This window comes from Cyanistes caeruleus, chromosome 2 (genome assembly GCF_971803275.1).
Source record: "Cyanistes caeruleus chromosome 2, bCyaCae1.hap1.1, whole genome shotgun sequence".
Classification (NCBI taxonomy): domain Eukaryota; kingdom Metazoa; phylum Chordata; class Aves; order Passeriformes; family Paridae; genus Cyanistes; species Cyanistes caeruleus.
Window position 1 is genome coordinate 68,799,909 of NC_141702.1, and position 24,242 is coordinate 68,824,150.

The 24,242-nt window shown below is 36.5% G+C and overlaps 1 protein-coding gene across 10 annotated transcripts in view; it reads right to left on the minus strand.

Moving 5' to 3' along the window:
* Nucleotides 1–24,242, minus strand: part of RYR2 (ryanodine receptor 2) — a 378,221-nt gene that overhangs the window by 248,068 nt on the left and 105,911 nt on the right. For all 10 annotated transcript variants that reach the window (XM_086877715.1, XM_086877706.1, XM_086877711.1 and 7 more), the window contains exon 3: nt 15,139–15,243. In XM_086877715.1, the coding sequence (XP_086733841.1) occupies nt 15,139–15,243 (105 nt within the window). The remainder of the gene's footprint in view (nt 1–15,138; nt 15,244–24,242) is intronic.

Here is a 24,242-nt window from a genome sequence, read left to right on the forward strand (position 1 = left end):
TGAATTGTATTCCTTACTTCTATTACAACACTTGATTAGCTTCATAGACACCTTTGATGTCCTGAATTTAACACTTAACAAGCTAATTGATGATATGCCTTCTCTTCCAGCCCAGGGTTGTATTCCAGGGTAGACTTTTGTCTTCAAGACACTTCGAGAGCTGTGCTTTCATGTCTGTTTGGTTCAATGCTTCTCTGCATGCAACTTAGATAATAAAATGTTACTGAGTAGAAACAAAAGTGATTTCTCTTCCCCAGCATCATTTTTTTACTGATCATCACCCTAGAAAGAAAACTTTGAGCACATTAGCACTCCAAGGGTCATGGTAAGGCTTGCTGCTATCTACCTCCAAAATAGGAAACTTGTCTAGGATAATAAAAATGTTTGCTTTCACACCATACACTCTAATCCCAAACACAGTGCGCACACTAAAGAAGAGACCATGTGCAAATACCTCAAGTATTTGCATGTCACAATTCTAAGACTTGGAATGGATAATGATTTTATTCCTGTCCTTGCTTGACCCTGAGGATAAGCAGAGCACAAAAACACTGTGCCTGCCATTCTTGATCTTTTCCAGCACTTGCAGTTGATCAAGGTGCAGTTGATCAAAGCCAAGCCGTACTCTTTTTTTGCCTTATTTGAAATGGCCTGCTAACAATCACTTCTGATGCTAAATAAAAGGTGCACTGAGGAGAAAATGACAGTACATGTTTCTCTGTAAAAGCTCCATGCTTTTTTTCCCCACCGTTTTACTTCCTGCTCCTATTTGCAGTATGGCATCTCTGAAATAGCTGTGAGTAGTCAGTATTTTAAGTAGAACAAGCCTCTAAACAATCTCATCTTTTCATACAGTTTTCACTGGTAGAAAATACGTACATCCATCTACATGATACAAAAACCCACACTACATTAAACACTGAGATCCTATTCCTCTCCTTCCTCTTCTTTCTGTCACTTTCTCTCTTTGCAGTAAGAAGCACTTAGGCCATGTAAACTCGAGTTTTGGACGGCAGACCTTGCAGTAAGTATAAGCTAATGTTGTTGGATGTAGCCATTCCCTCTCTCTACGACACACCACCATCTGATAAAGACTTAGCCAAATAATTTCTTAAGAAAATGACTGCATTTTGTTATTTCAGAGAGTTATGACCGGTACCTGTAGACAATCCTTAGATGAATGAGAAAACTCAAAGTACAGAAATAAGAAGCTACAACTTGGTCTTTTTGCTCAGAAGTTTAATTAAGAAAACTTTCTGGTCAGTACTAGGAAATAAAACAGCTCTGGTTTGCTATATCAAGAAACCTCTGGTTCACTTCTGACTCTTCCTTCCTACATGTGGGGGTTCTTCTGGCAAACCTGAAAACATTTTCAGCCTGTCATATTCACAGCTGCTGTTAGCTTTCAAATAGGTTATTAACCAGGCTACTGTAGTGTGAATCAGAGAGCTTAAATTGTCAAGAGTGCGTTTAACTGCCAATCTTCATACTTTTTTTAAGGAAGCACCTTGGTAACTTGGCTTATTCATTAACATACACAGCACTTATTAAAAGAAATGGGAGGCGTTACCTCTTTCCGCTGGCATGAGAGATGAAATTACTTTCTCCCTCCTCCCATGCTGAGAAAATGACAAAGCTGCCAGCTCTCCGTGTTATCTTGCTGCTTACTAATACAAAGTAATTAATGAATTCAGAGTGCCACAGTTGGAGATAGGTGATTTGAATATTCAAAAATCCACCAGATACAGTTGCATTTCTATCCCAAAATGGCTCCATTCTGCCTTAGAAGCACAGGAAAGCTTTTCAGCTCTGTGAGAAAATGCACGTTTTCTCTCTCCCTTAAACACAGAGGGATAATTTTACATGCAAGACACTTGCATGTGATGATTCCTTCACACAGCCCCTTCAGATCAGAGGATAAAGGGTTCACTTTAATCCACAGCAAAGACTATCCCACACATGAAATTAGACAGCAGTTTGCTGGTCAGTGGCACAGAAAACAGATTTTAATAAAACAAGGCACCAGGAGGAGTGATTAATCAGTCATGACTGGATGATTAGATGGGAGTTAATAAGCTCATGATGCAATTTAGCTAGAACGTTGCCTAACTGATGGGTATCTCGTAGACAGCATTTTCCTGAAAAATGAAGTTGTCAACTATTGGAGTAGAGGTTGTGAAATTAAATTTTTTCATATTGCAGAAACACCTCAGCTTAGATTTCACACACAACATGTGCAATCAAATGCTTTCATTCTCCTAATAAGGTCTGACATAGATTTATGAATGCACAAGTCTGAAAAACTCCTAGCTTTAATTACAATGCTTTACCACAATATTACTGAGACTTTTAAATAAATTATCTTTGTTTGATGGCTATTTTCTCATGTTGTCTGAGTTATTCTGTATCCATTTTAGTATTTCTCTAGTGTAATTGGATGAGGGGGTGGAGGGCAGGAGGGGGAGGGCAAGGAAAAGATTGTGGTATTTGGAAGAAAATGCAGACATTCTAGAAGTAACGTTACTAAGGAAGGAAAGAAATGATGGATACTAGTGTCAAGAAGCAGGCAGCATACTAGTCAATCAGTTCTGCTCCAATGTGAAGATCTCCTGCTAGTAACAGGAAGGAGAAAACAATGTATAGAAACAAACAATCTCACAAGATGTAGAAAATTATGCAGCAGATTCAGAAATAGCAGCATAAATAAAGGAAATTTATTAATTTTAAGGGAAAAATAAATTAATGAAAAAAGCAAAATATTTTATATCAATGCTTAAAAAAAGATTCCTGTTTTTAATTGTTGTAGTCTAAAATCAGTGCAAAAATCAGTGTCAGGTTTATATTAGTAAGATAATTAACTCAATAGTAGTCTGTCTATTTCTTTGGTTATGCCAAGCTGCAGAACAAATGAAACTTTTAGCTAAGTACTTCCTCACAGATTGAAGTGTTCACTTAGACATGAGTGAATGTTATGTATTTGCATCACTCCCTTTAATAACCACTTTCACAATCCCAATTTCAAGAAGCTCTTTTCAAATTCCAACTACAATACAGTTCTCTCATAGCTGTCTCTCTGAATCTGAGTTCTTGATTAGTCCAGTCTTATTCTCAGTTTGAAGTGATCCAGTAAGCCAAAAGAAAAACAAAAACCTGATGGAAATGAAAAATCCGCCCAGAACTAGGAAGCAAAATAAAGGAAATTTTCCTTTATAAAATGCAGTTAGACTTAAAAAAGGAGGTATTTAACTGCTTTAAATACAAGCAGAATAAGCATGTAAGAAAGAATTTAGAAAATGCTTCCTAGCAGTCATTATGAAATAATCAAAGTCATATATGAAAATAATCAGAATTTCACTGGGAGAAGTTGGAAAAGTTACTGGAATTTCTGAAGAAATCTCAGTAGAAAGCTCATTGCATGTGCTGGTTCTCCTCTCAGCTCATGCTGTGGCATACATGAGTTGAGAAAGGACTCTGCAAACCAGGTAGGGTCAGACATCTGAGCTACTCTTCAGTCTCAAAACTCAGCAAGTCTGTATTTTCTCATGCAAAGGTCTCAGTTCCCTAAAAAAAAAATTTACTTTATAAATGTATCTTGGAATACTCAGAGTCAAAAGAAGCACTGAAGTCTCACACTGCTTGCAGTAATACCAAGAAAGCACACAGAAAGAGAACTGTGGTCTTCTGGGCAGAGGCAAATGCTGGCCACCTAATATGTTCCTCTGAAGATCTCCAAACCCACAAGCAAGTAATTCCTTCTGGACAAAGGTTTTGTATTTCCCAAAGTAACATACCTAAAACATAGTGGCATATGGCTGAGCAGAGAGAATAAGAAACCCCCCCCTGAAATTTCTTGGAACAGGAAAAGGATTTAATCAGTTACTGACATTATTAAAATTTGGGCAAATGCACAAGTTCTTTTGAAGAAGCAAAGCTATACCCAGTAAATCACTTACATTCTAACAAATACCACCTGCAAGTGGAATTTTACAGGAAGACCAAAATGCATGGATACCCAGACAACTGAAATAGTTTGTTGCCAAATGACCTACATATACACTAGACTATGTCAATTTACCACATTAAATAACCACCACTAAGAAAAAACAAGATTTCCAAATTCATCGCTTTCCTTCTGCTATTTGTGTACTGTTATCTTGTGACTCATCCCAATATTTTTTAAAATAGAAACTTCTTTCAAAAAAAGTGAGTGTTCTGCATATTTGTCAACAGATTGTCAGCTATCAAAAGCTACTTCAGGAGTGGAAGCTTCATGTACCACCATAATTACAAGCACATTGCACTCCATCAACAGTATCTGCAGAAACAAGCATTAACTACAAAAATCATATGCAACAGTACAGGACTCCCCAAACTGAAGCAGATGACAACAGCAAACATAATTAGAACACAGGTTTACTAGCAGAAGCCTGAATACCCTTCGTTCTTGTCAAGTTTCTTTCCTTTGCTCTGCTTACTTAGAATTACGTTATTTCCATAGAGAAAAATAAGGCTTGAGCTTTCACCCCTATGACATAAAAAAGGAAACCAATGCCTTACCTATTTATACACAGAGGGAATGACTATTATTTAAAAGATTAAAGGGCAACTAACTGTCGAACTAGCAAATGCTAAAAAGACTGCAGTCCAGGCAGAAAGAAGAGACTGCAGGGGAATGGGAGGACAATCTTCAGAGCTCAGCAACTATTCATGTTTGTCAAAAAAATATTTATGGATCAAGTTCAAAAACCCAACAATGTGGGGACAGTACCTCACCTTCTCACTTACCATTGTGACAGTACTCTAAAACAGAGGTTTCAATTTTCACTAGAAAAATGAAGGACAGGTGCATACAAAGAAGTCAGGAAGAGTCATATTGCCTCTTTTTAAACCTATATGTGTGTGTGTGTGTGTGTGTGTGTGTGTGTGTGTGTGTGTGCATACACGTATATCTATCAGGCATGCTTTTGGAGAAGTTAATCCCGACTGCCTGCAGGAAAACAGCAGGAGCCTCAACCATGGCTGAGATCCTGCTAACACTCCAAAAATGGATCCTGCTGACGTGGGACCCACTCGCCACCACAGAGGCCAGAGGCAGCTCAGCAGAGTGGCTGCACAGGATGCTGTGGGCAGGGGCAGCTCCCTTCCCTGTCCCAGAGCCTGCAGACCTGACTGAACCTTGCAGGAACAAGGCCCTGCTCACAAGAGTGGCCACTCTAACACTAAAAACTAAAATCCACATTTAGGAAAAGCTGAGGGATCCTGAGACACACTGAGGCATCCTCATGGTCTATAGGTGGATGATCCTACCACTCCAAAAGGTAAGTCAGTGCCCCTGTGAAGAGCCGGGGTTCATTGCTCACTCAGGTTTCTCTGCTGTGCTCAGGTTCCAGATCCAGCTACAAATAAGGCACCTGGAGGCCAGGGACAAAATCTCACCTCTGCCTACAGAGCTGCTCCCTGTTCTCAGCCTCTTTCTGTTTACTTAACACCCCCAGTCTTAAACCCCTTTATTTCTTTCACTGTCCTTCCCTCCACTCCCAGCTCAAGCATTACCATCCTGATAATTACTTAAAAAACAGTAATTCCCTATGGTAAGAGAGAAACAAAACCTAGGTATGTTAACTTTGGACCTGAAGTAGTGTAGCTCTCACATTAAGTACAGTGGTACTTAAATACAAGATCAATACACTCACCTGCTTGGAAGGCTCTTGTTTGATTATGATAATTGAAACAAACCATTTTGATGACTCTCTACAACACTACCACAGTCACTAAGGAATAACTGGGCATCAAAAGAAAACGTTTCTCCACAGATGAATGCTTGTTCCAGAGAGGTGAAATACCACCTGTTCTCAATAAACCTATTATTTTTGCTAAGATACCGTAGATTTTCTCAGTGATGTAGCCACCATGGATTCAAAATTCCTATTGCCCTGGGGAGATGCAGTCACATACATGCAGATGAATCCCAAAGAATTACATCACTATGCAGACCTGCTCAGCAGCAGAGATCACTGACAGCCATTAAGAAATCGTGCATGTTTATCAGCAGCTCTGACAGACACACCACAGAAGCAATACAGAGATGAACCTATCCCCTCCCCAAACTCAATTCCTTCCCCATTTCCTGTTCAAGACAGGAATCCTGTCTGCTCAGTGCTGCTCAGTCTCACTACACCAGTTCTATCTCTTCTTTTAATGCTACCCTTGGTAGGTGCTGTTCAAGTGTTACCCCTCTGGGGAGGACTTTTCACATCTCAGCTTAAACAATATGGAAGTCTATGATGCATATAGAGCACCATTAGAATCAAAAGCACCCCAAGGTGCTGGACCCTGCAGGATATCAAGAGTTAGAAACAAACAAAAAATCTTGACTGAATTTGAGGATTTGCATGGTTTGTTGTTTTCTTTAATTACCACAGAAGGTACTGGTAACTCCTGGAGGCTGACAACACTGAGCACATCTCAAGACAGAGAATGCCATGTGTAATCCTCCAGCTCCAGCTGCTGAGATCCTATGGAGCTGCCTGATTGGAGACTTGTTTCTTGCTACACAGTACTGCAGACACAATTAACATTTCCCATACTGCCAGCCTCTGCAGCACTTCTATGCACTTCGTACACTCGTAACATTTTACACCACTCACCAAAATATTCTTTAAACTTGCTATTGTAACTCAATGAGTTGGAAAAAAGGATCCTTCCTTTTTAAAATTTTGAACCAACCCAGCCAAATATTTCAGGAAGCTATCCCTATAAGAAGCCATTACAATACAACTGGAGATATGTAGAATTTTCATATATGAGATATTTATTGAGTATAAGCAGTCTGTTTAAAAACATTGGATAATTATTACCTCCAATCTTAATATAACTGGACCAAAGTAAAAGTTATGTTTTATTTAATTTAAGTTCTTGTGCTCTACAAATAATTCATCTTACAGCTGTGCTCATTGCAAAAGAAGAGAATACAATGCTTGAGTATCACTTTATCCAGGCCTTGCCTCAGCTTAATATAAAGTTATGAGATTAATGTAAAACTTCAGTTTGTACAATCAGTAGTAGTAGAATTGTAGGAGACAAGGATAATATATAATCAGGAACAATTTAGTATCTCAAAACACTTTTGACTAAGCTAAAGTATAAGGTTTTTGTGTTTTAAAAAAATTATGCTAACTTTTACAAAAAAAAGGTAACAATTTTAAGCAAACAGAAAAATGACAGTATTTTATGATGCAGCCTTTCACATGCCCATAACCTTTTCAACATCAAATCTGCCTCATGCAACACGTAGATGAGAGTGTGGTCATTTACTGTTTTGTTTTGTTCCAGCTTGTTGTGCAACCATTGTAATAAATATTGATAAAAAAAAGTCTTCTAAAGACATGACAATTAAATGCTATCCATTTTATGATATTCACTACCGTAAAGCTAACCTCACAAATATTAATTCTGTTTTCACAGTAGCCCAGATGACATAACAGATTTAAAGAATCCACTAAAATCAATGTTATACACAAAGCAGAGAGGGTAGTCTGAGACGCTTAGGACCCAATTTCTAATATTATTTTATTTTCATCAGCCTCAATGCATGCATAAATCAGTCTTGAGGTATGAAGACAAACAAAATCAGAAAAAAATGCAAGCAGCAATCATCATTTAGCTTATTTATTCCAACTGCTTATCAACACTGGCCCAGTTCAAAAACTCAGTGTGTTACTAGTTTTGTCAAGACATCTGGTAGCATTAAGAAAATGAGTGGTTTAAGAGGCTATCAGGAGGCTATCAGCTTTATCTAGGATTGAGTAGCAAAACTGAGACTCTTCAACATTCTAGGACAGCATCTGAATGTGAGGATTTGGTGGGGTTTATCTTTTCATCATTTTGCATAAATAGCCTTTTGCATATCAATTCCAACCCCTGATAAAAAAAAAAAAAAAAAGGGGGGATTTGGTTCTGAAAACAAATTTAACTGTATCATTTTCAATTTTGCTGTGCTTAAATTTCATATAAAAAACCGCAAGCTCTTTCAGGACCTAACAGGGAATCTTTACAGAAAAGCATCACTATGTTGCCATACTATATTTTAATAAGCTATAGCTTACATAGATGGCACAAGGATAATGCCTACAGAATTGACAGGTAAAAGGCATAAAAACAATCAATCCCCTTCTTTTTTCATCCAAGGTAAAAAAGCACACAGTACACCTTGAGTTCCTCATTCTAATCTCTCTGCCAGTATTTCTCAGCCATCCGCGTGGCAGCTCAAAACATAAAAGTGCTGGTTTCAGTGACTTCTACATTGCTTATAGTCAAGAACTTTTTGTCCAACTATTCTCCATTTGTTTCTTAGGACTATGGGATCGGAACCAATTCTTGTTTTAATTCTCACTTTTCCATTCCGCTTCAATGGCAAAATTGAATTGGCTACAGTTCTCCCTAAGCTCAACTGCAGCCGTGCCTGAGTATTCCAAGAAGATCATTCCACAGTCAGATTTTTCCTTCCATGACCAATGTTCTTCCTCAGATGGGTTAGTAGAACACCCAAAAGTATCAAACAGAAAGAGGTCTGCTTCCAGCTCTGAACCTCCAGCTCTATGGAAGGCCAGCCCTCAGGAGTTGATAGTGGCATGGACAGAGTGTCACATCTTCATTACTAACCAGGAGGACAGGATAGAGCTTCCAAGCACAGCAAATATTCATGGCATACAGTATTAGAATAGCACAGTTGCTGGGCAAATAAATACTGGGAAAAATGTAGCAAACTGCACACTGAAGTGTTCAGTAGATAATGGAGCAACTAAGATGAATTTGCAGGAAATTAAAAAGGGATTTAACTCTACATTTCATTTTACCTAAAAGTAAACAAATTTCAAGCATACTAAGGCAACTGAGAGCCAATTTTTTTCCCACTGCATAATGAAGTCTAGAAAGAAAAATAGCAAAAAAAAAACCACTTCGAGTTTTGTCAGAAAAAAAAAAAGAATCAAATACAGTGTGATTTTTTGAATAAACACTTAAAATCATTTCAATATAAATTCTAGAGAGTCCTACACTCCCCCAATGTATTCTAGTTCCTAGTTTATTATGACATTCAAAACAGAAATTGTAACTACTTATGCATTCACCTTCTTGCTACAACTGACATGCAAAGAAATCCTTTCTTATTTCACTACTACATTTTTTCTAGTAAGCAATCAAAAAGCTTACACTTGAAGTGAAAGGACACAAAAGCAGCTGAGAGAAATCCATTGGGTTCCATTGAGGATAAGTGAGTTTGTGCATCTGTCCTCCCAGAGTCATTAAAACACAATTCCAAAGGAAACACAATACACTCCAAGTGCAGATGATTTTACTAGTGAGCAGTTCATGTAGCATGAAGCCTAGCCATTAGCAAAGGAACGGAATGTTTCAAACACTTCGCTGATAAGATTGGAAAAAACAAAAACTAGCAAACAAAAAAACCTACAGGAGTCTCATACTCCTATATATACCTGATCAAAAAAAAGCCCACAAATACACCTTGTGTTGACAGAACAAAGCACAGATCAACAAACAGCAGCTCCAGAAGCTCTCACAAAAATAAACCTCTCTCAACTCTACACCCTCCCAACGATAGGAGGCTTTCCTGTGGATGTATGGTACAACAGAATTGGAATGGTTTGGCACTCACCAGTCTTCTGGTAGACCATAAAAGAGAATCTTTTACCACTGCTGACAGAAACTAATTAAAACTGTTGTAAAAGACAATTTATTAACAGAGTTCTCAATCACTCCAATGGGATGGAGCAGTTAAGAACAATTCTCTGTTTGGGATACAAGATCTCCCATCCACACACAGATGCACACCACACCGGCATGTGAAAGCAAGTCACATACACCTGTATTTCTATGTGTCATATATAAATACACACATATGTATATAGTCTATTCATCAGGCATGGCATGTAAAATATCCAGAATCTTCAAATTTCAGTGGCCTCATTTATTACAATTATCATGAAGGACTATAAAAGATATATCAAGGTGGAAAAATAGTACACTGCATTTTTTTATATATATATATATAATTTATATAATTTATATATATGTATGTATATATATGTGTGTGTATATATATATATATATATATATATATATATATATATATAATGAGACTGTTGGATATATTTCAAAAAATGTAGGCAAAGCAAGTTTAACTCAGGGAATAACAAGCATTTATTTCTTGTTCCAGCCAACACAGATGATAGATGATTTTGTGCTTGTCCACTTACAGGAAAATGTCTCCTTTTAAATGCCAAGCTAATTTAATTTCCTGTACCTAGTCACTGTGCCCAAAACTGTTTTTTATCTCTTTGAAGTAACAAAAACATTAGAATAGAATGAAAGTTCAAACTAGTCCCTTTTTATATAAATAGAGAGTAGTGATGTTTGGAATACAGATTCTCCCACTAGAAAAATAATAATTCATATTGAATCATATGAAAAACCCTCTGAAATATAGTTCAAATAATAGGAGCAATGGACTTTATGGAAGTTACCTTACACTTAATTGTAATTGCCACCCTCTTGGCAAATTTTTATCTTAATACCTATTTTTCATACAGTACGTTTGCTTGAGGATTATTTAAAAAGAAAAACCTTTCAGACAAAATCTAAATAATTTTTGAACCCACTAAGAAAATACCTGACAATCTCTCATGTCAAATATGTCTGGATAGCTTTTGTTCTGGATACATTTTTCTACTGAGTATACAGCAGGACAAAAGGAAATAGTTTTCTTTGTCATAAAAGGTGAGACTGGTAATAAGCATACAATGTACAGGTCTGTTGTTTAACTTTTATGAAAAAAACATTTAAATCTCAGAACTGAAAGAAACCACAAAATTATAAATCCCTACCTCACACCTGACACCTGCCAACTTCCTTCCCATGTCCTTGTGACACCTTTTCTCAGGGAATGAAAGATGTGCAGAAGGTGCAATAGCACAAGAACAGTTGATGGCAATGGAAAACAGAAAACTTTGCCATCCTTTCCTTTTATTATAGGAAAAAAGTTAGATCCCTTTCTCCTACCCAAAATCCATCATATCTGGAAGATCCATCTAACCCTGTTTCTAATATTGTTCATGTTGTCCAGAAATCGCAGAAGTTACTGAATTCAAGACCACTAATGGATAGATGGCCAGACTCCATTTCCTAAGAAAATTAGAGAAAATCTCCAGGAACTGGTTTGATTATGGCATTTAATCACTTTCACAAGAAGAAAGTACTAGATGATAGAGGTCTTGAATCTAGGAAAGGAAGATGTGATTTAAAATATATTAAAAGATTTAAAAAAAAATAAAAAAAAAATAAAAAAACAAACTACCCAAAAAGATAATCAGAGGAAAAAGAATCAGAAGCGAAACAGCAAAATACAGTTCCAACAGGTTGCCATGACCATTCCTAAATTACTTCAGAAGATATGGATTTGCCTCCTCAGGATCATTCCAACTGCTTCAGTGAAATACAAGGAACTTGGGTCCAGAGAAGGTTCACTGGAAATAAAAACCAGGCCAAGAACAGCCTCAGTTCTTTTTATGGTCTTAAATGTTTTATAAATACATAAGGACTTCAATTTCCATCTTACATCTGCTTTTCTAATAATAAAAAGTTACACTGACTTAAAAAACGGAGCCAAAATGATTACAAAATAATACCTAGGCTGTAGGTCACCCTTGTTTAGGACAGCACACCTGTAATTCTGCTTGCCTAACACACAACAGCCCAGACTATGTGATGATACTACTCATTATGTAATAATTTACTATTCCCTCTCCAAAAGATTTCTCCATTTTTCCTTATCTATTTCTGGTTTGTTGGTTTTTGTTTCTTTCCTGTAGATGAACTGATGGAAGTGGTACATGCACGTAGCACTCCAGACCTCAGCAAAATAAAAAATAAAAAAATTACCTGTTTAAAATGAAAAGTGCAAATAATGCTACCTAAGCAAATAAACATGGTTGTGGTTTTATTTTTCAAACCAAAACCATTCAGTCAAGCTATGAATATCAGTGTTTTAATAAAGTGTCAGAGCTAAGCATAGTGGTTTACAGGGAAATGATGAAACCTCAGAGCACAAAATAACTACCCAGTGCCTAGAAGAAACAGATCACTACACACATTTTTCCTTCGGAAATTTCAGTCATTTTCCACTGTTGCCTTTGATACTAGCATTTATCTGGTTCAGAAGAGTCAGGTAGGTATACTCAGAGAGATGGATCACTGAACTCACAAAGTATGGAAATTCTCATTTTGGGATTCTTGCACTAAAAAGGGAGGTTTTTTTCAGCTGTAATCTTGCACACATAAAGCATACTAATTGAGAATTAGAAGTAAATCCAGTAAGTGCACCCAGTTATTCTTCCTTAGGCACAAGAAAGCTGCTTATTGTTCTGACTCAAGTCAGCATGAGATTTTGTTCATATTACTCAACCATTGCATTAGTGCTAACTTACCTGTTATATAACAAGGATACCTATTATATAAACAGAGCATTCAAGAGATTACACAACACAAAAGGCAAATCAGCACAAGGAGACCACTTATAATCACAGCATCTTAATGATTTCTAATGTAATGAAAAGTAGCTGAGGACTGAGAAGACCTCCCTTTGTAGGATTCTTTCCACTAGAAAACTGAGATCATGCTGAAAGCAGTTCATAGCAAAAATTTCTCAAAAAATTGCTATACTTTCTTCTCCTAAATGAAATTAAACACTCTTGTTTTAATAAAAATAATTTATGCTTCTCCAGGAAGGTAGTAGTGCTTCAGGTAAGACAAATTACCTCATATCTTAAAACTTCTTCTAATAGCTACTTCAAACAAATATAAATCTGCCTATATAAGTACCTGCCCTATGATATACAATTATAAATGGCAAATTTGTATATTTTTCAGAGAAACTACAACAGATACCAAAAGTCGGTTCTATTAATCTATCAGCAAGTACACATTCTGTCATTTTAGTATCATCATCACTCGACTTTCAGAGGCTTACTAAAAAGAAAAATATTGTCATTGACAACAATATGACATTGTGTTCATCTACAAAGTATTATTTTCAAGATTGTTCTAATATCAATATATTAATATACAAGAGACACAAGCAGATTCCTAATGCATTTCTACAGAAGCCATCAAAATTTGCAGTGGAAATATATTTATGATTTACTCATCACCATCTCTCTGTGTTGGTATAGCTGTAGCTCTGTATCTTCTGCTACTTTGGCATTTAACAGGTGCTGAGAGCACAATAAACTACTGTGTAAACAGCCAAGAGCCACATAATGACCACACTCAGAACTTTGCTTTATCTTTCCTGTGCACTTCTCAGAAGACCTTTGAGTTCAGAGCACTGTAGACCAGTGCAGCTGCCATCAGTGTTATTTAGGCATGGGTGTAAGTGTCCAGAACTCTGACCTACTCTGACTTTCATGGTTATGCACAGAAAACATCATTAATTGTTTCCAGAAAATACCACCAAACATGGTATGTCTCATCTGTCAGTGTGTCCTACAAAAATCTTTTCCTGCTTACATATAGTGCAGAAAACATTCCAGAACTAGTGCAAAAATTCAACCTAAGACACCTACAAAGCTCTCTTAAGTCTGTCCTGTTCCCAGCAGAATAATCAAGCTCACATTTTGTAATCATTCTGCAGAGAGGTTTGTTCACTCTCCAGTGTTCTCTGGGTGTGATCTCTGTATTAAAAACAAGTATTTTTTTAACACCTGTCCCCAGAACTCTGCTAAAGACAGAAAATCTGCAAGTTGATGTTATGATTTAAAGAAAAGTTGCAATACTTCATATTCAAAAATTGAATGCTTTTTAATTCACTGCATTCTGCCCTACAGCACTGCTTTATTACATGTTCCTCTATACTTTAGTTCATGTTCCTGCTCACATCTGGTGGGAATAAACAGAAAGAAAACTGTTGCTCTTCTTCATACATGTGGCCATACACAGTTATCACTGTCCATCCTTGGGTTTGGACTGTGATTTTTGACATTATGTCACATTTGACATGCCTGTTCATTTATTTTTTTCCTTGTGAATTGCTTGCTCTTGGTTTCAATATTCACACAGGGAAGAAGGGTTTAAAAGTACATCTCCCCTTACTCTGGTACCACATCTTCTCTCAGATAGGCTTTTCATTCTCTTGGAACAAATTCTCACTGGCAGAACACACTCTGGATCATCCATGGGACTGCTCCCAGACTTCATTTCCCAAATACCATTTTCAGTCTGGCATTTCACGGGACTGACTACTCTGTATTAGTTTAGATCCCTGAGGCATCCCCATAAATATCAGAGGCATGCTTATGTCCTGCCAGCTTTCTTGCGAGATGATTATGATTAACACCTCTTTCTCTTTTGCCTGTTTAACTCCTATGCCTACAGTCACTCTTCCTCAAAAATTTACAGGATTTGAGCTAGAGCATAACATTCAAATGAACACTAAGGTATATATGGAACATTCAATTACAGCATAACAAATCCAATCAATTGCACTGCAGGAACATGAATCACTACTATGATTTATCTGTAAATAACTACTTTCTAATAAAAAAAATTAATTCATTCCTATTAGGAATAATACTTCATCTTCCAGGCTGCTATTTCTTGTCCACCAAGGCTCAATAATATTTTATCATCAGCCTAAAGGTCTGTTACAGCATGTTTTAGCTCAGGGTACACACAACAGCTTCATTATTTCTAGACACAAACAGCATATATCCAAGTCATTTTAAGACCTTTTTACAGTCTCACCCAATATAGTCAGGAATGCTCAGAAAGCTTATTTGTTCAGAACAAGTGATCAAGCTTTACATGACACATTATAAGAGTCTCGAATTAAAACACCCTTGTAACTCTGTACTGACTCATAGCACATTGAAATTGTCAATTTACAACTCTGGCAAGCTTCAGTGGACACTGCAAGTGCTTATAATTTCAAAAAAAACATTCCTGTAGCAAAGGAGGAAAATTCAACACAACCATGCTATAAGCACGTGACAGTCATGAAACCTGCGGTACCATAGGAATAAAGTACTATTTTGCAAGATGAAGAAAGGTGAATATTTAATAACTTACCCCTTCTGCCTTTTCTTCTGTGTTAGCCAGCATTTCCTGGAGGGCTCGTACTGACAGAGACTGCTCCAGCACAAAGGTGCAGATGGACAAATCAGGTGGAACATTCTAGGTAAAAGAGAGCCATGAGATCACATCAGTAACACATTTCCTGAGTGGCACTTTCCAGTGGCTCTATTTTTCCTCATTATCCATGGATCAGAAAGACCTAGTTCATCTCTGAGGCTATGAAATCCAGCCACATACTGGGCTGCAGGAGTTAAGTTTTAGCCAATAAAGGGAAGCAGGGCTCTGCTTAGCATGTGCAAGCTGATACCTGGGGTATCAGGTCCCCTCTAGAAAAGAAAGAAACTCTCAATAAAAGAAGAAATCAATGAATTTCATCAAGTTCAGCAGAGGGTTGCCATAATGTCAGGGCTAGTGCACACACCCTGTGTCTGTGGAGAGGAGGAGAGGGATCTTGCGATTCTCTTTAAAAATCTAACGTTGATTACAGGGGAATAGAGGCAGACTCTTCTTGGATGTGCTCCTTGAATGGAATGGGAGCAGCAAGGCAAAGTGTACAAAGAAAATCAGAGAATAAAATTGGGAGTGGAAAGGCTCCTAAGCAAAGTAATGACAGGTCTGCTTAGACACTAGCACATGGAATGTATGTCCCAGACATTCGGCTCAGATTGTGAGGAAAACCAAATTCAGTCTTTAGGCTACTGGTAGTTAGCCAGACCTCATCCTTATCATGAAGGCTGAGATGAATTTTCAGAGCAGAAATACTGGACACCAAGTATCAAGGCCAAGCCATCAGCCCCACAGCCTTGCACAGCGCTATACTTCACCACAAGCTGCTCTAACTGGGATGAAACTGAAGAATCTTCCAAAAATTATTATTTAACTTGTCATGCTTGAAAAAAATATCATTGAACTATCAAAAAGTTAGTTTTTCCAGACTATCATAAAAATTCATATAAAATTGAAAAAGGTTTGTAACAGCAATGTCTAAGTTACAAAGTAGCAAAGTAAAATTAGATTTTATGTGGGGATCTTTTCTTCTCTTAATAGAACATGCAACTCCTACACACCTTTACTTGCCTCCAGAAATTCCTTCATATTCCTTCTTTATTTTCTTTTCATGTTAGTTGCATATTTTAGTTTAGGAACACTTTTATTGACTGTTGGAATTCAGTTTTTTACACAAGGAATGCTTTTGCTGCTAAAGCTGTAAAATTGCACATATACTCAAATTGTACATTGTATACAAAGTGAAGAGGCAACTTCCAAGGTCAAATTGTGAAAGGTAGTTCCAAAATCTTTTTTTTTTTTTCCCAAAAAAATTAGTTTACTCAGAATACCTCACACTCTTACTAGCTTATTATATTGCTGTTCATCCCTACTAAATACAGCAATTTAGGTCTAATACATAATAGATCTTTCATTATTTTCCAATACTTATATTTCATTAATGAAAAATGAAATTAATGGAAAACTGTACTTCAAATTTAAGTTTTAGCCAGATGAGAAAGGCTTTAATAGCATCTTCTTTTGCTATGGGTTTTGACTGACTTATGGAATGATACTTTAGGCATGGAATATTTTTCAGCCAACTCCTTCAGTAAAATGTCTCTAATTATTTGTCAGTTTCTCATAGCTAGTCAGACACTACAACAGTCCTTTTCATGCTAAGACTAGGCCAACAAACAACCAAGTAGATTGTCTTCAGAACATCCTTGTAATGTGAGTACTATGGCAAGCCCTTATGTTACAAAGCAGGAAAGAGAGCACTCAAAGACCTCAGGCTGCAAGGTGCTGCTGCTACTCAGTTAATGTAAGGGGAGTTTTCCAGCCTAGAAAGCCTCACAGCCTGACAGTGCAGCTCACCCTCCATTCTGTCAGTGAAGGCTGACAAACAAGAGTACCAACAAAAGAGAAAAAATGCTCCATACACTGTGCTCAGAAATGGGCCAAGGCTACCTTTTCTGCTTTTCTGTCTGTAAGCAAAGTCTCCTTAACAATATTCCCATTGTTATTACTGTTATTTAAAGTAGCAGTTTTGCTAGCAGAACATGTCTCACACATACAATTTTGGAGACATCAATTTTTTTACTATTGAACCTACCCCACAGGTAATATACCTTCCAATACCTAAAATCCTGCATCATTCCAGACACTGATCAAACCAACATAACTAGGACCCTTCTCTTTCATCCATTTCATTCTCCTTTATGTTCAAGACAGCCATGAGCACTTCCTTTCCTACCCATTAAAAATGAGATATGAAGTCCCAATGAACATTTTCTAGCTATTCTCACTGCAGGTGAGTAAGGCACACTTTTTACTTCTAGGGAGTGAAAAAGGAGAATTGTATGAAATAATTTTGAATTAATTAAGTGAAAGTACTGTGTTCTTACAGTCTAGCAAAATGTTAGAGCCAGGGTTTTTTCATAAGGCAAATGGAAGAGCATATTATCCCACTTCATCTTCGTTGCATGAATGCCTGGGTACTTGGTGGCCTTCAGGGAGAAATGTTTTTCCCTTAAAGGTTCAGGGAAGATGCACCTACTGATGCTTGCAGTGAGATGTGAATTAGACCTTTCTCTCTGGCAGTTCCTCACCCAGCTCTGCTCTACTGAAGATCCAACGAGCATGACTGCATCAATCCCAGCACATACAACATTCAAAGCATGGAAGAACATGGGACAGATGCAGACCTGCCAAGGTATTTACCTCAGTTACAGCTCTGCTCATCCCTACACACTTTATATCAGTGCTGATGCTTTTAACACTGAGGATTTAAAGATGAGGCTTTGGGCCTCAGACACAGACTGAAGGTTCCTCTCTTGAATAGCTCCCTCCAAAAATAATAAATCCAAGTAATTTTAAAACTCCCATTTAAGAATTTAAAATTCCCATTTAAAAATTATTCACAGTGCCTTCTCCATCTCTTCAAAGCATAAAATAAAAACGAGGAAAGAAAAACAAAGTCTTTGCCAGACCTCTGACTATCTACCTTATTGTGTCTCATATTATCTCACACACAGACAGATGATGGTGTATGAAAAATAAAGGTGTTCTATGGCAGCCTAATATTCTCTACAGAAAGATATCTTTATACAAAGTACATAGATTTTAGTACCCAATCTGGAGAACAACTGCATATTCTAGTGGCTGCAAGGAAAACCTGCAGGAATTAGTTTTCAACATCAGGCTTTTTTGAAGACAGGTGAAATGTGTTGGCAGGTATTTATTTCAGTGACTGCTGTGCTAAACTATGAACGCTACATGTCTAACAACCCACCAATGCACTTTTAATAAACACCAAAACTATCAGGTTTAACTAACAGTTAAATGGTAATAATACATCTCTATTTTGATAACAGAACACAAACTATAACCCCAAAAACTCATCATCTCAAAAGCAGAGGTCTCATCAGATATAAATAACCATATTGGCAATCTTCAACCTTCTTTTCCACCAATTTTCATCATATTTATATTTTCTGTTAAATGAAGACATAGCAAATTAATTCATATTCCAAAGAGGGAGGCTGGTTTGTTTTGTGATAGAACATACAATGTTGGACAATCCAGGGAATCTGTATAACTTCAGTTCATATGATGAGTGGAAAAATCTGATAAGGAATGGCAGTATGCAATGCAATTTATTTTCAGCTCATTTCTGACACATTTGTAAAATCGTACTTTAGTGAGTTTGAATATAAAATATATTACTCAGAATAGTAGTAACTCCAGTTTATCTGAGTATTAATTAAAGCATTACTGATTTGGCTGCCAGTTCATATTTAGATTTGCCCTCTTGTCAATTTTTCTTCCTAGAAAATCTACTAAGTCATAATTACAGCCCTCTATGCAAGCAGTTTGATTTTTTAAAAGTTATTAAACAAATAAATAGAAATCGTATATTGCATTTCAAAAGGAGATTCAGTACACCTCTAGGAGAAAAACAATAAATTATTATTAAGTTTTTCTATTGTTCCTTCATCATGGCTTGTAAGACTCCAATCAGCAAAATTAAACAAGTTAAAATAAATGTAATGGTCATATGGAATTTTTAAGGCATATCCATTACTGAAGTAGTTACTGAATTATTTAGAAATTTGGTGGATTCCTTATTCTTCCTGTTATTTTAAACTACATTTATTGTGTACACTAGTTTTCTGTAGTAATATTTGCATATTAAACTACACTTTACTCTGTGGGAGGCAGATTTGCAAATTAGATAATCATACCCTTTATTAAAAAGGTGTTTTGAGTAAAGCTTTTGAAATATATGTAAAAATAACCCTTACTGTATTCCAACCCACAGGTGAATCATGGATACTGGATGTAATCATTATGCTCAATTTCATTTTCTAGAGAATTTCTGTTTACACATTCCAATGAAAGCAAGAGGCTGAGATGCAAAATTCTGTTTTTGTCATTACTCTAACAATCACACAGTGCTAACAAGCCACTGTAATGTACAACTTGCTCATATAATATGTTGCATATAATCTTGTGAATGTAAACTGAACATTATCTGCCTCTCATAAATAATTAGTACAAGACTGAAGGATAATAAATTGCATCAGCAAACAAAATTCTCTCAGAATAAGCAGCTTTATCTCAGTTTTACTTCTCTTCCTAGATATTTGCAAGCGTCTTAGTTATTTTCCTAAGCTCAGTTATTTTTGTTATTCTTCTAGCCAAATTCTCAATAAAGTGAACTTGCAGGTATTTAGTTTTTAAACATATACAGACTATTCACACTGCAGTGCCTAAACAAGCACCTAATTAAGCAGCCTGATGTAAAAAGTGAGATGTGGGTGTTCATAACTTTTTTTAATGCTAGCACATTTACTAGATGCCTACAGATGCCTAACTTTGAGAATCCAAGTAGGAGAACTTAGAAAATTAATTTTAGTACAGAATTTGAGCAAAATATCTGTAGTCCAATTTGTGGGAGTAGCCTGAAAGCAACTGAACTCATCAGCTATTTTCAAGTTACATTTCAATTTATACATCTCTGTCTTTCTGGCAGCCCTTTCTATTTAAATGAAATTCTGTCTGGTGACAGTGATGAAACACACTCACTATTACCAAGAAAAAACTTCTATTTCTAGGACTCCACACAGAAGGCCTAGCTTTCCCTTTTTTCAAGCTTGTCATCAAAACAATGGACCCAGTACAGAAATATATGTGTCTGACAACAAGTCCCGTCAGGCAAAGAGAATGAACCATATTCATCAGATCCCAAAGCAGAAAAGACAGAGAATGAATTATGAGCCTTACGGATTCCGTTCTGTAGAGAGGAGTGTCAAGTAACAATGTCCTCTCCCTGGAATTCCTCCAGGAAAGTGTCAAGCTCCCATGTGTTTACCATGGGCAGATCTTGAAGACTGCCTGGACACCTCCGACATAAAGTTTGCTATCAGCTGACTATTTCAGTCTGAAAACATCACTTTCTGTATCAGGCTTTTATAGGACATTCCATCCCAAGCAGTTGTTTCCCTCAAAAGCAGAGAAACTCTCAGCATTCAAAACTTTTTATGTTACTATACCTAAAATTTGTAATGCTCTCATGTTTTTGGAAGAGGAGTTTAACAAGGGAGTGGCTTTTTGTCAGAAGTAGCTTTTCACTTTTTCTAGGAAAAACTTCAAAAATCCTAACATGTTCTACTTCCTGAAAAATGTCATTTGCACATAGTGTAAAGTTTCTTGTTAACATTTGAAAGCTCAAGAGAGTCCTTTTTCCACAGGAAAACTGTTCCAGGAGATAAAAGAAATCAAAAGGAGGATAATATCAGAACAAGATCTAGAATTGGAAAAAAAAAAAAGGAAGAAAAAAAAAAAAGGAAAAAGGAGACAAACACAGGGAAAACCAGTTAGTGGTGGAACTAAGGTCAGACACAAATACTTTGCAATCATTCCCTTTTCAAACCTTAAAACACAAGCCAGCTCCATGTCCTCAGTAGTTCTCTTGAATTGTGTTGGCTGCCTATGGTGATCTCCTTGTTAATCTGATGTAAACAAGCCACTGTTTAAATTTTTTTAAAAATACTCTGTCTAGTCACATATATAAAGTTTCTCCATCTTGTCCAGATCTCTAAGTGCAGAAGTCTCCCATAAGTGAAGCATTAGATATGATAAAAGCAGCAGTGGAAAAAACCTTGACACACTGAGCATACTTTCTGTTCATACATCCAACATTCTTCCAGTATCCAGTCAGTAGTCCTCATCTGATTACAGGGAGTTACTAGCTTGTATCCTCTATGAGTTTGCACAGCAGTGAAGACAAAAATCCTTCTCCACTTTAATTTTCAGATAGTGAAACGTCATCTGCTGGTCACTGTGCAGCAGAGCTCATAGGCAAAGAAAATTGTGTGTGCCTGAAACTCAATCTGTACAAACTTGAAGGTGTAGAAGGAAACAGCTTCTTGGGGTTTTTCCTTCTCACAATCTTCTTTAAAAATCCGTAAGAAAACTACTTCTGCTTAAGATGTCCTTACTTAAGTACATTACAGTATTTTCCTTTATGCTGAAAACAGTTTCCAAGTTTCATCTTACAATTTTTCAGTTTTTGCTCTTTGGAAATAGCTTTGATCCTGAAATCTGCCAAAGGTCTTGAGGCCATTATTAACAGAGCAGACTATCTTAATCACTTGGAAGCTGTAATTCCTGGTACGGTATTTACTTTCTGTATAGATTAAGGGCTGCATACATTCCATCTTTAAATGGATAAGAGGCTTTTTCCTCTTATCCTCCATCTCTTCCCTCTAGTCTTCTTTCTAACCTAAGGACATGAGTCCAACATATCTACATTACTGAGAGCTGTTTCCTTTTTATCTCCTTTTTGAAAATTTAAAACTCTTAGCGATAGATAAAAGTAATATGAGGTAAGGAGCCATACAACTACACTGCAACATTGATGGATAAACTTGGTCAGTCAGCTCAATCCCCATCACAACATTTGCTGCTGCAGCCAGAAGCTTGGATGAACATTAATTAATAGTGTATCACCCTAATGCAGTGAAAATGTGTTAATTTTTAAGGCAATTAGGAAAATTTCACACTGATTAATAAAATAAGAAAAGCTCAGAAGATCAACAGTGTTACAGAGGGTCTGGGCATACGTCCAAATTAACAAAGCATGGTTTGTTTATCTTCATATTAATTATGGTAGCCTTATGTGTATTATTCAAAACTTTAACATTCCCTTTTATTCTTAGAGATTATGTTGCATTTGTAGCTACTGCAATGAGTAATGGAAAAATCTCTGCTATTATCATTTGGGAAGGTACTGTTGCTTTAGAACCTGGAAGGAAGCAGTTACCCTTTGATTCTTGCAGCATCAGAAAGATCACCTTTATAAAATACTATTTTGTCCCTCTCTGAAAAACATAGCAGATACCCAAAAGGAAAATCTTCCTAATCTCTGGCCAGATTTAATATAAACCATCCACATTACAACAATCCTATTTCTAAGTAGCAACCCTGTAACCTTTCGGGATCAAACAAATAGGGCAGACGTGCACATGATGTTTCATGCCTGTAATAAGTGACACAGCCCGACCTGTGTCAGCAGAATTTCTTTCCAATGCATAACATTTAATAGGCCATTATTGGCTGAGATTCTCTCACTGTTAAATTTATCCCATATCAGAAATCTTCACAGTAGAATTTTTACACATTAAAATGACATCCAAATAAACATAAATACTAATCATTCCAGAATACCAGCTTTTATGGGCAATTTATCTACATTGCAGTAAACATGAATCACTATGGCTAAGAAAAGTAAAGTCTGCTTATTTATCTCATAAATTATCAACTCAAAAACATAACAGACATCAAATTTTAACTTTTAAGCATTTTGTTGTAAGTTTTCAACTATTATATTTTACATTGTATGTTGATGAAATCAGTGTTCAACCCGTGTACCTAAGAAAATCAAATAGTGTTGACTGGGGCCCTGGCAGTTTATGCTCTGAGTCACGCCTGACTTGTCCTTAAATGAAGGAAAGAAGATGCATCATCAGCTCCCTCCTGGGCAAGACAGTTTAAAATTATGTTTTAAAAAATTACATTACCTTAAAAGACACATACATCCACCTCTGTAATGTAAAGGAAATCTATCAAAATCATATGTTGAAAGATTTTCAGTACAAAAAATAAAAATAAAAATCTATATTTAATAATGAAGTTCTTGTCATTCAAGAAAAACTCTAGCAAATAATTTGGGTCGGGGACAGAAGAATTTGAAGATTCCTAAAAGCAAGGACTGCCTGCCAAGAAACTTTCCAAGGATTTAAGGACTTACACTGACAACGTTCCATTGCTGATAAGAAGTGCTATAATACTTTCAGGCATAAATATTTGTCTAAAAAAAAAGCTCACTATGTATACCTAGAAACTGTGGCTTATCTATCAATGTCTAAGTATATAAAGCCCCTGCTTGCCTGGGCATGGCACTTCATTTGAACATCCATTGCTTGATGTGAAAAATAAACACTTGTTTTAGTATATACCCCTATTAACTACACAATAAAAAAAATAATTGCAAGGGTAATTTTTTCTTAATATTCAAGTGTTGTTCTTTCTTGGTCTACAGTGTCCAAATATTTCTACTAAGCTGTTAAGATAAAACCAACTGCTGCTTTAAATAATTCTTTGCTTATCATTCAGTAACACACAGAACAAAAAGCTTCCACAAAGTACTGTCTAGACAGAAATACCCACACGCATTTCCCACCTGCCTCGGAAGTGAATTATGCAAGAGGCAAAAATGCAAGAGGCTTAAAAATTCATAGATGGTAAAGACAGTCTCAAGGACCTAAACAACCTGTGGAGTTTTTCCTGCTACCTTGAATACGTGTTCATGGGGGAGTATAATGAGGAGGAAATATAACAAGTTCATATACATCATCCCTACACGAGACTATGGCATTCATTTAGATCATTGACCAACCTGGAGTTTCCTCCTTTAGCACAGTCAAGAGCTTCCTTTTCAAAATCTCACATTCTGACATCAGATAATAAGTTAACAGCTACAGACCTTTGCAGAAATCTATCATGCACAAGCACATATACTTTTCTAAATGGTTCTAATCTTAATT